Below are 13,928 nucleotides of genomic sequence, written 5' to 3' on the forward strand. Positions count from 1 at the left end.
GTGACCCACAACCGCGACTAACAACTTCTCTATTCAACTGCAAGTGACACAAAGGAGCCAAGCAACGATTGCAATACAAGGAGCTACAAAAGACTTTTTATCGCCCGCTCAGAAGCCAAAGTGCCAATTTGCAGCCGCCTACAACTCACATAGAGCCACAACACCAGCTGCCCAACACGCATTATACGAGTAGCAGCAAAACAGCTACTGTAAGTTAAAGCTATAGCTGAACCTCTTAACCAGTTTTATGTCACCTCAGCCTGGCTAAGCTAAGACTATGCAACCATTTTACAGCCATTCTATCTCTAAAGGTTATAAAGTAGGTGCTGAGTGTCGCCTAATTGTCTGCTGGGTTTGTATTTACACATTTGATCCTCAAAACAAACCTGATCGACTGATACATTAATTAAAAATTGTCATCCCCATTACTAAATTATTCATTGAAATATCAGCTTTATTGTGCAGACAAACGATGCAAGTTGTAATGACCTTACTGTATAAGATGTAACGTTAGTCTACCATACATTTCTATATTGATCAAGCTCACCGATCGCTGCATCACGGAAAACCCAAATAATGCTGATCCTCATTCACGTGTAATGGCCGTATATCACATGGGGTCAATTAACATTGGACCGGGCGTGAAGGCGAAAACAAGCGTTTCGTAAATTGCTAATATCTTGTAGTCTGCACTTGATATTTAGTGGGTAGTTTTCTTTTTAGCTTACTCGTAAATAATCTTACTAAAATCACTGAATGATATAAACAATCTATAATAGTCTATATACCCATCTTAAAACTTAGTCGTGTTTGTTATATTACAACACATAACTCGAGAACAGCTGACCCATTTTCATGGTTTTACTGTTTGATTTGTCTCCATCGGAATATCAGATAAACTATTTAAACAGTTAGAAATATTAGAACAAATTAAATTATTTTTCTGAAAATATTTTAATTTGTTTTTATGTAGGCCTTGGTAACTTTCTCCGTATCTGACATTTATTTCAGTTAATACCTATTAAAATAGATGTAAACAAAATTATAAAAGTAATTCATTGCCATAAAATTGCTCCTAGGTTAGTCCGACACGAAATTGTAGAAAATGATTGAGGGCGCCACTGCGCTTTAACAGACAACACATGATGCAACACGGGTCCATCCATCTCCTTTTGCCGCATAAGTTCGTCCTTCTCGTTGTTTGACGTTGACATATATAACTTTACATCGTAATTCAAACATGTACAATAGAACCGTTTTTCCCCCGAAGGGTAAAAAACGGATATTTAGGTTCCTGCCGAAGCTTGAACCACATTATGAGATAACACCCTTGTAACTCAGCCCTAATCAAGCGAATTCATCAACTAGTAGCGCCATCTATCGCGCTACCCAAGTACTAATGTCGCCCGGTTGCCAGCGCGCGGCTGCTTTCTCTTCAGTACCACATAAGCCGGCAAGGCCCTTAGGTGTGGTTCAAGCTTCGGCAGGAACCTAAATATCCGTTTTTTACCCTTCGGGGGAAAAACGGTTCTATTTAGGTCTCCGTGCCTTCGCTTGAACCACATTATGAGACGTGTTTAAACCTCTGCCGGCGCTGGCCCGGGCGTACTGTGACTGATAATAATTAAATTTATGCAAAAATCACTTGATAAGAATATGGGCTTGAAATTTATTCCGTATTGATATACTAAAGGATTGTTTACGTCAAACCTTAACTAGATTTTCCTTATTTGTAATTACCGATAGACGAGACAATTGTTAGCACTGACTGGCAACATAAGTTATCCATTGCGACTATAAAACTACTTAACTTTTTATATAAAACAAAACTGTGTGACTATTAGTTGAAAGACTGTCCCTAAAATCATAATTAAAGACAAGAAGGTTGAAAGACACTTGTAGGTCGTACCAATTTAAGTGTAACCACTATCTGAAGTAGTAGCTCTGATGCATGTAACGTGAACCTCATCGAGTGAGTTTTACATTAAACCCGTCCAAATTACCTGATTCTTTCATTACAATAGCCCACTAGGTGATAAAAAGGTTTTGTTGTATGATGTCATGATATTACTACAGCTTATCTACTGCTTAACACAAATAAAGCGCTGCCGGCCCATCCACTGTTTAAAATTTTTTTAACTAATTGGAAAAGCTTGGGTCCTCTCTGATTTATCGTATTTTCCAACAATTTAATGTCAATTGGTAAGTTGCATCATAGGCCAGATGTAATGTAATATGACTTTTAATGTGGACAAATAACCAAAGGTTTGTATAGGTACCCACTACAATACGATATTGACATTATTTAGATATTAATACATAGTTATTGACTAGGTATACCAGGTTTATTTTTTAATGGGCTATCATTACATAAGGACAACTTATTCCGTAAATGTGTTAAAAATTATAAACATGATGTTCTTATTTGTGGAAGCAATTGAGATTTATTTCGAATCAAGTACTCCTCTGCCTGAAAGTAGCATCAGAAAGTGAAGAAGAAAATACAACACTTCATGATTTAATGTGTGCGTTACTAACAAGTAACAACTCTCAACAACCTAGCAGTAGTTTCAACTGAGGCGATAATACATCCTTCCTTACTGATTAGTTTTAGGTGAGGGTTGCTTTAAAAACAACCATATTAATAGTAAGCCATGAATAGATATTAATTCTTATATGAAATGGTAGGCTCCTACCTATTTTAAGTGTCAATTATGCTGCTAAATTTATTACTCCCCACAGATAACTGAAAACTTGCCTTTTAGGCTGGTGCCGGGTCAACCAAGCTTATATTATATGCTTGTCAGTCATGCAAGCGAATGTAACGAATGAACAGAATCACTGACACGAAGGTGACAATCGTATGGAGGCGATGATTATGAATTTAAAGTGATGCTGACAACTCCAGTTATTGTGGATGGCATCTCACCATGATGTTGTGCGTAGACTGAAGATCCGTCTACCAAGTAGGATATTTTAGAAGATTTTTTAATCTTTGAATAATTCCAATGCCTTCACCCATAATTTTTAGGCTAATTATAATAAAGGCTTGTAATTGTAGGTTGTTTAATGTTCACTCTTTCTGGTGGCAAGCTGATTCCCAAACTGAAGATTTTATGGTTCGCGCTTGTGCTTGTGCGCTGGATTGTGCTTTATTGTTAGACTTAGCACGATTTGTGAGTTTTTAATACTTTCGTATACATACGATCTTCTAATAAGAGTGTAAGAACCTCTTGACTGACGATGAAAGACTCTTTGAGTAAGAGTAGAGGAGGTGGACCTATCTACTTTAAATTGTAGTGCAACCTTTTCAAACCAATTGCGGAACTTTCGTAACACCCAGACAAATTAAAACATTATTATTTGTATATTGGTCCGAACCAGTAAGTTCTTGGCATTATACCATTGCAGTGGCACAAACCACGGGTGTCTCATGATGTCATCTAATCTCAAGTGCTGCGCCAGCACCGGCGCGCGCGGGCTATGCTGTGGCACAATTCCTGTCAAACCTTAACACGTGTAGACGCGTTCATTACCAAATATTAATTTGATTACTTAATTTGTACTTTGAAGCCCCAATCCGCATTAGGCCAGAGTGGGGACTATAGCCCAAGCCCTCTCGCGAGTGAGAAGAGGCCTGTGCCCAGTAGTGGGACGTATATAGGCTGAATTATTATTATTATTAATTTGTAGGTACTTTTGATTAGAAATTTAGCAATACAAGGACGTTGTATGTTGTTTATTGGCTTTCGTGCAATCAAGTCGTGTATCATTTGATGATCTTGAGGGAACCCTAGGGTTAATTAGGCATCATGATGCCCACAAATAAACAATTATTTGATGATCTAGGCCTTTCTGCGACATATTATATTCATGTCACTACCTTGACGTAACCATACAATAAATAATAGTATGTACTATTACGACAGATTATGACCGCAAGGTGGCGCAAGCGCGAGCAGGCGTCCGTTCCATAGCGGTGCGCGGCAACTACTAGTGCTAGACACCAAAATTGTTATGGGCCGCATGTACTTGTAGCGACGCGACGAAATCGCGGAGTGAGCTACGCCTGACGTAACGTTGATATATGTCTACTGACATCTCATATTTACTGTATTTAATGATATAAGCATATTATCATGAATATATAAATATATGAATTGTAGTTGTCTTCACAACTAATGCTGTAATTCTATTAGCAGCGCATCTGCCCTATAACCAAGACACGATGATTTTGTAGGGTACTACACCTGGAACTCTAATTGATTGCATTGACGATGACGTTTCCAATTACATGCCCTACGAGACCTGTTACAACAGTATGCTGTAAACCCTGGACTACTACCTTTCAGCTAAGCTTATTGTACTTAGATCTGGCAATGACAGTAGAACTAGTGTTGATTTTCAGAGTAAATTGCAGGCTCTATTTAACCGGCAAACATATTTGTAGTCATGAGTCACTACTGGGATCATATTTCACTTAGATCTTGCATTTTTTCCAGAACCACCGTATGTTGTTGTTCTTTTATAAAATCACGTGAGTATTTCCTTATCTGCAAAGGAAACCTCTCATCTGGAAATCGAAAGAAGGATATTTCTGATCCGTGTTCTTTCAGAATCCGGTATCTGCTATCGGTGACTGCCTGCAAATATTTTCTACATATTACGCATGTGTGTACGTTTACGTACGTTGTACGTTTGTATGTACGTTGGCTTGCCCCGCAGTCCACATGGTTTCAAAGTTTCTGAAGTGACTTCATTTTAATTTGTCTATTTGGAGAAATTAAACAATCATCGTTTAGATGTAAAGCCGTGGACCGTGGCTATTGGTTCGACAGCTTAGTTCTCTTAGGCGGCTTCACCTCTAATTCAATTCGCGATTTTTCGAAACAGAATCAGTAACTCCACTCTAACTAAACTACCGAAAAATCTTTTCATAAATTCTTTATTTATTTACATAACTTGAAGGGGAGCTTCATCTTCTACATAGGCATAACATTTACCACTAAAGAAACCGATGTTTCACCTATTGAACAATCATGGGTAACTATGCGGATTGCCATACTAATTTAATATTTTACTAGTTGGTCCTTTTAGACATTCTGTGAAAGCACCTCCTACAAATACCGTCTGTTTCTGATAGTTATATTACCAGTAAGAGTTCATTTCCTTTGAAATTGAACTATGTAACGTTTATGGTCAACGTTTTATGATGTATGATTGTTATACCAACGGCAGGTCGATTGACAACCCGCTGCTTAGATAATCTTCCGAAGTGGAGCTTGTTACTTGAATTTTGAACCTAATTTCACACGTTTCTACCTGACTGATGTGAATAGAGCACTAATTACATTATAAATGCCTTTGTCAGTTCGGTCTATTGGACGGAATGCGATGGAAGGTACTTGCTGTTTTCTACGTGTTACTCTTAGTTCAGTGGTCTCTGTTTCACAGCTACATAGTAGACGATTTAAAGTAAGTAAAAGATTTCTCTTTGTAACAGGCCGCAATTTTTTAGCTAATGGTCAATATTTAGCGAGTATACAGGAGATGCTTCAGTATTCCCAAAGACACTATCAACCTGACTAGTCATTCATCATTCAAAAGAGGGATTTAGTGCGATGATTTTTCACTAATATATATGAGTATCATAAACTCTATTATTTTCAGGTTTAGAGCCGCAATATAGAGATATCTCTTGTTAGCCTATGACAGAGCCGTTAATGAATTGGCATTCCTATTCAGAAGAGAGAGTTTTAGTTTTCTTTCCTTCTTTAAGGCTAACGTCCATTTTTCTTGCCTCCCCCTCTCTCTTTTTGGTATAGGATCTAGTTGGGCAAAGTATAACACAAGGTTTTTCACTTTGTACTTTTCCCTTTTCACAGTTTCTTAACTGCTATTTTTCATGCCGGTTAGTCATACAGTTTAGGATCCTCAGAATGTATATTTTTGATTTGTTTGGTATCTCACGGCAATTGTTTGTTATCGACCCAGACCAACATTTGTACACGACCAAGACGGAAACCTTCCTTTTTCCTGGCAGGTTGAAACAATAACTGTAACTGCATTTCATTATCAATTTCGCGCCAAACCCGCTAATAGAAATTCTGCTGCTCGTCGTTCTAAAAGGTGACACACCATTTGGTCGGCTACAATGATGATGACGCCACTAACTAAGTCGTGCATTGGTTCATGACCATGCAGATCTTAAATGCGAGGCCCACCGTGCAGACATCGAACGATAAAGCGACCAATAAGACGTCCGCTACCGTATTAATGGTAGACCATGAGACAACGGTTTTTGTTTAACAAGACAACGTCATTTCAATGTCATTTCATAGGACGATGCGATATCGTCTCATAGGACGACGCATTAATGTCTCACGATACGACAAAATGTAGTCTTATGGAACAATGCAATGTAGTCCTATGGGACGCAATATCCTCTCACGGGACGATACCACAGGATGGCGCAATGTCTTCTCACATGATGACGTAACTCATCGCGATGCCTGTCGTATCACAGGATGACGCCTTATCGTTTTACAGGACGACGCCTGATGTCCCACAGGACGATGTCATGTCATCTCACGGGACTACGCTATGTCGTCTCACGCAACGACGCTTGTCGTCCAACGGGACGACGCCGTGTGCCATTTATACCCGTAGGTATTATATTTATGGTGATGGCTATAAGAGCTCACTTAGTCTCATCGCTGGGCCACGGGCACTGAGCGGAATGTCACAAGGTCTTTTAACGAGACGATGCTCGTCGTCTTACAAGACGCTGCCATGTCGTCAGTCAGGACAATACCATGTCGTCTGTCAGGACGATACCACAGGACGACGCCATGTCGTGTCACGGGACGACGCCTTGTCGTCTCACGGGTCGACGCCATGTCGTCTCATGGGACGACGCCATGTCATTTCACGGGACGACGCTTGTCGTCTCACGGGACGACGCCATGTCGTCTCACAGGACGACGCCATGTCGTCTCACGGGACGACGCCATGTCGTCTCACGGGACGACGCCATGTCGTCTCACGGGACGACGCCATGTCGTCTCACGGGACGACGCCATGTCGTCTCACGGGACGACGCCATGTCGTCTCACGGGACGACGCCATATCGTCTCACGGGACGACGCTTGTTGTCCCACAGGACGAGGCCATGAGGCGTAAGTACCCGTGTACTTTTTGTGACGGTGCCTGTAGGAAGGTCACTGCGTCTCGTCGCTGGGCCATGGGCACCGAGCGGAATGTCACGAAGTCGGAGGTTTTCAAAATATTTTTACGGTTTAAATTTCTTGATCTTTTTAAACTTGCTTTGTAAACGTGTTGCTCGGCTGAGTTACAAAAGCGTACTGAAGAGAAAGCAGCCGCGCGCTGGCAACCGGGCGACATTAGTACTTGGGTAGCGCGATAGATGGCGCTACTAGTTGATGAATTCGCTTGATTAGGGCTGAGTTACAAGGGTGTTATCTCATAATGTGGTTCAAGCGAAGGCACGGAGACCTAAATAAACTTATTTTAGTCACGTTACGTTAAACACTGGTTTCATTTGTATTGTACATTTCACAAGGTTAGTATATTATACATATACATAGAAAATAAAATCAATAATTTCTGGAAACCTATGGTTTTGCTGGTCATAGGTATGTGGCGAATCGCCACGCATCCAAACAGACCTCATGTCGAGGAAAAAGTAATTGCTGTATGGTTGGCAACACTGACAAGGAGTCTAGGGAGGATTATTAACTTACTCGAGATGTGAGAACAAAGTTGTCTTAAATTAGACTAGTTATAATGTAGTTCTTATAATAAAGTTACTGTGGCCTTTTAGCGTAAGCTTGGCGAATAAAGATTGTCTACAACAAGAAGTGTTGTGTCATTTAAATCGACGTGCACCGCCACTCCAAAGTGGTGACCCCGATCTCTCACGCTGTAGAAGCCGGCAGGAATACGTCTGAGGCGTTAGGAACAGACGCCAGAGATTTCCAATAAGCTGCTCCAAGCGAAGGCCACGCGGAATTCGCAGAACGAGACTCCAAATCCAACAGAGTCTGGAGACTAATTTGCATTGACCTTGGGCGGACCCGGCATTTCCAAGAAAAGCTGCCTACTCATATCGTCCATATCGTCAGCATCGCCGTACGGAACATAGTTTTACGAGCAAAATAAAAGTGAAATAAAGTGGTGAAGTGCATTTCGAAGTAACATAATAAGTTGTAATAATTTCGATCATAAACTTTGTCAGCCATACTTTTCCCGTGGTTCAACGGCGGGAAATTCAATCTCAAGCGCGAAGAGACTTCAAACGTCAAAGTCAAAGTCAGTGTCAGAACTGTCAGTGGATCCAGTTACGTCCTTGCTGCAAGTATTTTTGTTTTAAATCTGGACAATTGTAAGTTTATCTTCATATTTTGGTGATCGGACTAATATTAACCCGTGTTCATACTATTTACTTGGAACTTTCGTAGTTACAATCGCCATATTTGTAAAAATTAATCTTATAAGTTTAATGTAACCATCTAATGACTTATTCTAAAGTTTCTATTTACTTACTTACACCTCACTTGTATATTGAGTTCGAAAATAACTTTTGTATTACAACAATAACACAGTTATATAAATTAATTTGGTTCGTTAACTGTAAATATCATTGACTTGTCAACTAATAGGCCTGGAGATTGTAGTGGCTAGGGAAAAATTACCTTATATCCGTTGGTGTAATTATAATCATGGGAACAGAGGCAAATGCAGAAATTTTACAGAAGTTTGAAGAACTCCAGCAACGTGTGTCGCTTCTTGGAGTAACTCCTACTCCACAGGTTAATGCTATTAAGGTTAAACTTCCTAGCTTTTGGACTCATCAACCTAAACTTTGGTTTGCCCAGGCAGAATCCCAATTTGATACAGCAGGCATAAAGTCAGATGGAGCTAAATATGGCTATGTCTTGTCCATGCTTGATACAACAACAGCCAAGTTAGTTGAAGATTGTATTCTAAACCCACCTGCTGAGAATAAATACACAAAAATAAAAGCAGAATTAATCAAGAAGCTTTCTATTTCTAGACCTCAGGAAATACGCCAACTGCTTAATGGAGAAGAGCTTGGTGACCGGAAACCTACAGTGTTCCTGCAACATCTCCGTTCACTGGCAGGAAGTTCCATGGGAGATGAAGGCATTCTGCGAGAATTGTGGCTACGCCGACTACCATTAGAGGTACAGAGGATTATTATTGGACATAAAGACCTGGAGTTGGACAGCGTAGCTGAAATAGCTGATGCGCTCTTGGAGGCATCACCTCCGGCTGTTGCACCTGCTACCTGTGCAGTCAACAATAACAATACTTCTGGGCCATCGGAAATGACTGCTCTCATGAAGTGCATTGACGACTTAACAATGAGAGTTGAAGCCCTCAGTACCAGGGACTCACAGTCATCTCGTTTCCGCTCCCAGCCTAATTCACAGTCGCAATCTAGACCCGGAGGACGTTGGTGCTGGTACCACAAACGCTATGGCAAAAATGCCACAAAATGTATCTCTCCTTGTACCTGGAAACCCCGTCAAGAGGGAAACTTTCCAAGCAATCAGTAGAGGCGGCTTCTGATTGCTCAACATTCGGCCGCCGTTTATTTGTCAGGGAGTCTAAAACAGGTCACCTATTTTTAATTGATACTGGGTCTGATATCAGCTGCTTCCCACGCAACCTACTTAAGGGAAAATATATTGCCACAACTTTTGACGTTCGAGCCGCCAACGGAAGTGCTATAAAAACTTATGGCACACTTCCCTTGCAGTTAGATTTAGGTTTGGGTCGATTTTTCAAATGGAATTTTGTGATTGCAGACGTTAGTGCACCTATCATCGGCTCAGACCTATTGGCTGAATATTACCTGATACCTGACTGTCACAACCAACGGCTGATAGATGGCAACACAAGGAACTTTGCTCCGGCTACCATTGCCCAAATTAATCAACAAAGCGTCAAGGCAATCGTTGCAGAGTCACCATTCTCAAAAATCCTGCTGGAATTTCCTGATATTTTGCGACCGCCTGGACTCCCACGGATTGTGAAGCACTCAACAGTACACCACATCATCACTACAGAAGGGCCGCCTGTGTCATGCCGTCCACGAAGACTTGCACCTCAAAAACTACAGGCAGCAAAGAAAGAGTTTGATGATATGTTGAAGTGTGGAACTGCTCGCCTATCAAGCAGCCCCTGGGCATCACCCTTACACATGGCAAGAAAAGGTGAGCATGGATGGCGTCCGTGTGGCGACTACCGTATACTAAATTCTAGAACAGTTCCAGATCGATATCCGGTGCGTCACATAGGCGACTTTGCACACAATCTGGCAGGCTCAACAATTTTTAGCACAATAGATTTAGTAAAAGCCTATCAGCAAATACCAGTCCATGAGGCCGATATCAGTAAAACCGCGATAACGACCCCCTTTGGACTATTCGAGTTTCCCTTCATGACCTTCGGGTTGCGCAATGCTGGACAGTCTTTCCAGCGCTTTATGGATGAAGTAGTGAGGGGACTTGATTTCTGCTACCCGTACATTGATGATATCCTTGTGTTTTCCAGGGACCCTGCAGAGCATGCTCGACATCTTCGAGCTCTGTTCCAGAGGTTGTCCAAGTATGGAGTCGTCGTCAACTCCTCGAAGTGCGTGTTAGCCGCAGACGAGGTGACTTTTCTTGGGTATCGTATTAATAAAAACGGCACATTTCCGCCCTCAGAGAGAATAGAATCACTACGAAGTTTTCCTCTACCAAAGACGGTTGAAGGCCTTCGTAGATTCTTAGGCATGGTAAATTTTTACCGCCGGTTCCTCCCAAAAGCGGCTGAACTCCAAGCACCACTCACAAATGTGTTGGCATCCTCACAACTAAAAGGGCCAAAGCCGGTGCCTTGGACGCCTGAGCTGGAGCTCGCGTTCAACAAATGTAAAGAACATCTTGCCACTGCTACTCTATTAGCCCATCCTATTGATGATGCTCAATTGGGACTCTTTACTGACGCGTCATCAACCCATGTGGGGGCTTGCTTGCAACAGAAAGTCAATAGGAACTGGCAACCTCTCGCCTTCTTTAGCAGGAAGCTTCCAGCTCGATATACGAGCTGGCCAGCCTACTATCGCGAGTTGCTAGCAGTGTATGAGGCGGTGCAGCACTTTCGTCACGTGCTTGAAGTACAGCACGTCACCATATACACAGATCACAAACCATTAATCTATGCCTTTTCTCAGCGTCGGGAGAAACTACCTCCGGTACAGCTCAATCAGCTCTCTTTCATTTCGCAGTTTACGACGGATATAGTTTATGTTCAAGGAAAGGAGAACGTCGTAGCGGATACGATGTCAAGAATTGAGGCGATTCGGATCGAGGACGATTACGCGGAATTGGCAAAGTCTCAAGATACCGACGAAGAGCTCCGTAAGTTACAAACAAATTCCTCTTTAAAAATCGAAAAGATTAAATTACCAGGCATCGATGTGGAAATTTTTTGCGATGTATCGACAGGAAAACCTCGTCCATACCTAACTCCAGCCTTTCGTCGGAAGTACTTTGAGAAGATCCACAATCTCAGCCACCCTGGCGCTCGAGCTTCGGCCCGTTTGATGGCTGATCGTTTCGTCTGGCCTAACATAAGGAAGGAATGTCGACAATGGGCACGTAGCTGCCTTGCTTGCCAACGCTGTAAAGTTACTAGACATGCAAACGCACCATTGGAGAAGTTTACTAGCCCTTCCTTTCGTCTACGCCATGTACATCTCGACATCATCGACCCCTTGCCCCACAGTAAAGGTTACCAGTACTGTTTGACAGCTGTCGACAGATTTACCCGGTGGCCAGAGGCTTGGCCAATGGTCGGGATCACTGCAGAAGAAGTAGCAGAAACGTTCACCCGGGAGTGGATATCCCGATACGGGGTACCCTCTGTGGTGACCACTGACCAAGGACGTCAGTTTGAATCAAACCTTTTCCATCGCCTTATGGACGTTTGCGGTACTAATCGCATTCGGACGACAGGGTATCACCCACAAGCAAATGGAATGGTGGAACGCATGCATCGTCAATTAAAAGCGGCTGTCATGTGCCACGGAGAAACCTGGTTAACAGCATTGCCGCTGGTATTATTAGGCATGAGAACCGCACTTAAAGAAGACTTGAAAACGTCTGCCGCCGAGCTACTGTACGGCGAGCCTCTTCGTCTCCCCGGCGAGCTCGTCGTTGCTCCAGAGAAAACAGCAGGTTCGGAGGTAATGATGGATTTTGTTACTCGATTGAGAAACCATATGAAAGGACTACGAGCCACACCCGCTGCCCATCATTCCCAACCATCTTCATTTGTTTTTAAAGACCTGAATATCGCGACACACGTATTTCTCCGGGACGATTCAGTGCGGCGCTCTCTGCAACCACCTTACACTGGCCCGTATCTGGTCAAACAGAGGCAGGGCAAAACCCTGACCATAGATATAAACGGCAGAGAGGCTACCGTCAGTATTGACAGAGTAAAACCTGCACACATAGACAGCTCGGAGCCCAGTCAAACTTCTGTTCTGCCGTTACCTGCTGCAGCACCTGCACCAGATGCTTCTCCAGCGACAGTGCCCATTCCAGGTCCTACTATCCATTCTCCAACTCCTGATCCTATACCTATAGTCACTAGGGCAGGGAGGATAGTAAAGCACAAGAATAGGTTAGATTTATAATATTTTAATTGTAATATGTTTGTTTGTCGGTTATAAAACTGTATGCGGTTTAACTGTCTCCGTGGGGGGGTGGTGTGGCGAATCGCCACGCATCCAAATTTTAATTGTAATATTGTCTGGTTCAGAACTTATCACATGATTGGTATGTAGTATTTTTGTTTGTCTGTTATAAATATTTTATGTGGTTTAATTGTCTCCGTGGGGGGGTGGTGTGGCGAATCGCCACGCATCCAAACAGACCTCATGTCGAGGAAAAAGTAATTGCTGTATGGTTGGCAACACTGACAAGGAGTCTAGGGAGGATTATTAACTTACTCGAGATGTGAGAACAAAGTTGTCTTAAATTAGACTAGTTATAATGTAGTTCTTATAATAAAGTTACTGTGGCCTTTTAGCGTAAGCTTGGCGAATAAAGATTGTCTACAACAAGAAGTGTTGTGTCATTTAAATCGACGTGCACCGCCACTCCAAAGGTACATGAGGGTCAAATCGGTACCGTAAAAAACTTTTTAACAAAAAAAATAACCGCCGAAAAAAAACTAAAAGGAAATAAAAAAACCGGCACTAACACGAAACGAGTCGACCAACAAAAACAATAGCAAACTGAAAAGAAAAAAATAATTATTTTGTCTTCAATAACGCAAGTGAATACCTATAAACTATGTATATACATACTTCTGAAATCAATCACACAAATCTGCGTATTTATATATTTACAATCTGTTATTTTTGGAGTCGGTGCAGGTGCTTCACTAAGGTGCTCAAGTTTGTTTGAGGCTGGCACCGACTCCAAAAATAACAGATTGTAAATATATAAATACGCAGATTTGTGTGATTGATTTCAGAAGTATGTATATACATAGTTTATAGGTATTCACTTGCGTTATTGAAGACAAAATAATAATTTTTTTCTTTTCAGTGTGCTATTGTTTTTGTTGGTCGACTCGTTTCGTGTTAGTGCCGGTTTTTTTATTTCCTTTTAGTTTTTTTTCGGCGGTTATTTTTTTTGTTAAAAAGTTTTTATTTTATATTTTTCTGTGGCTATAATTTATACAAATTATTACATGCTTAATTTTTGATTACTTTTAAAATAGCTACCTACCTTGCTTTAGCTATTAACTGTTATATTAATAAACCTACTTTAACTATTATTTTGTTCTGTAATATAAATAAATTACCCCTATTTCGGGTT

At 41.5% G+C, this 13,928-nt stretch overlaps 1 protein-coding gene and 1 long non-coding RNA gene across 3 annotated transcripts; both read left to right on the forward strand.

Moving 5' to 3' along the window:
* The first annotated feature begins 8,359 nt into the window (after positions 1-8,359).
* LOC134806334 (uncharacterized) lies at positions 8,360-11,020 on the forward strand. 2 transcript variants are annotated; one of them, XR_010146520.1, is made up of 4 exons: positions 8,360-8,404; positions 9,077-9,227; positions 9,855-10,262; positions 10,603-11,020. It is a non-coding gene; the product is annotated as an uncharacterized LOC134806334 (long non-coding RNA). The 2 variants fall into 2 exon arrangements; XR_010146519.1 differs by lacking the exon at positions 8,360-8,404 and having other exon boundaries at positions 8,759-9,227.
* A 354-nt stretch (positions 11,021-11,374) lies between these two features.
* On the forward strand, positions 11,375-12,736 carry LOC134789418 (uncharacterized). Its single transcript, XM_063760025.1, has 2 exons — positions 11,375-11,453; positions 12,051-12,736. Exons 1-2 carry the CDS (start codon positions 11,375-11,377, stop codon positions 12,734-12,736), a joined length of 765 nt encoding a protein of 254 aa, XP_063616095.1.
* The last annotated feature ends 1,192 nt before the right edge of the window (positions 12,737-13,928 follow it).

Source organism: Cydia splendana, chromosome 3, assembly GCF_910591565.1.
Source record: "Cydia splendana chromosome 3, ilCydSple1.2, whole genome shotgun sequence".
In the NCBI taxonomy this organism is placed as follows: domain Eukaryota; kingdom Metazoa; phylum Arthropoda; class Insecta; order Lepidoptera; family Tortricidae; genus Cydia; species Cydia splendana.

What these genes read in the sequence shown, in the direction of transcription:
- LOC134789418 (XM_063760025.1), top strand. Translation starts at nt 11,375, where the DNA reads ATGTCAAGAATTGAGGCGATTCGGATCGAGGACGATTACGCGGAATTG. An exon ending in AGATACCGACGAAGAGCTCC is followed by an intron (nt 11,454 to 12,050) that starts GTAAGTTACAAA and finishes TTCGGACGACAG; the next exon opens with GGTATCACCCACAAGCAAAT.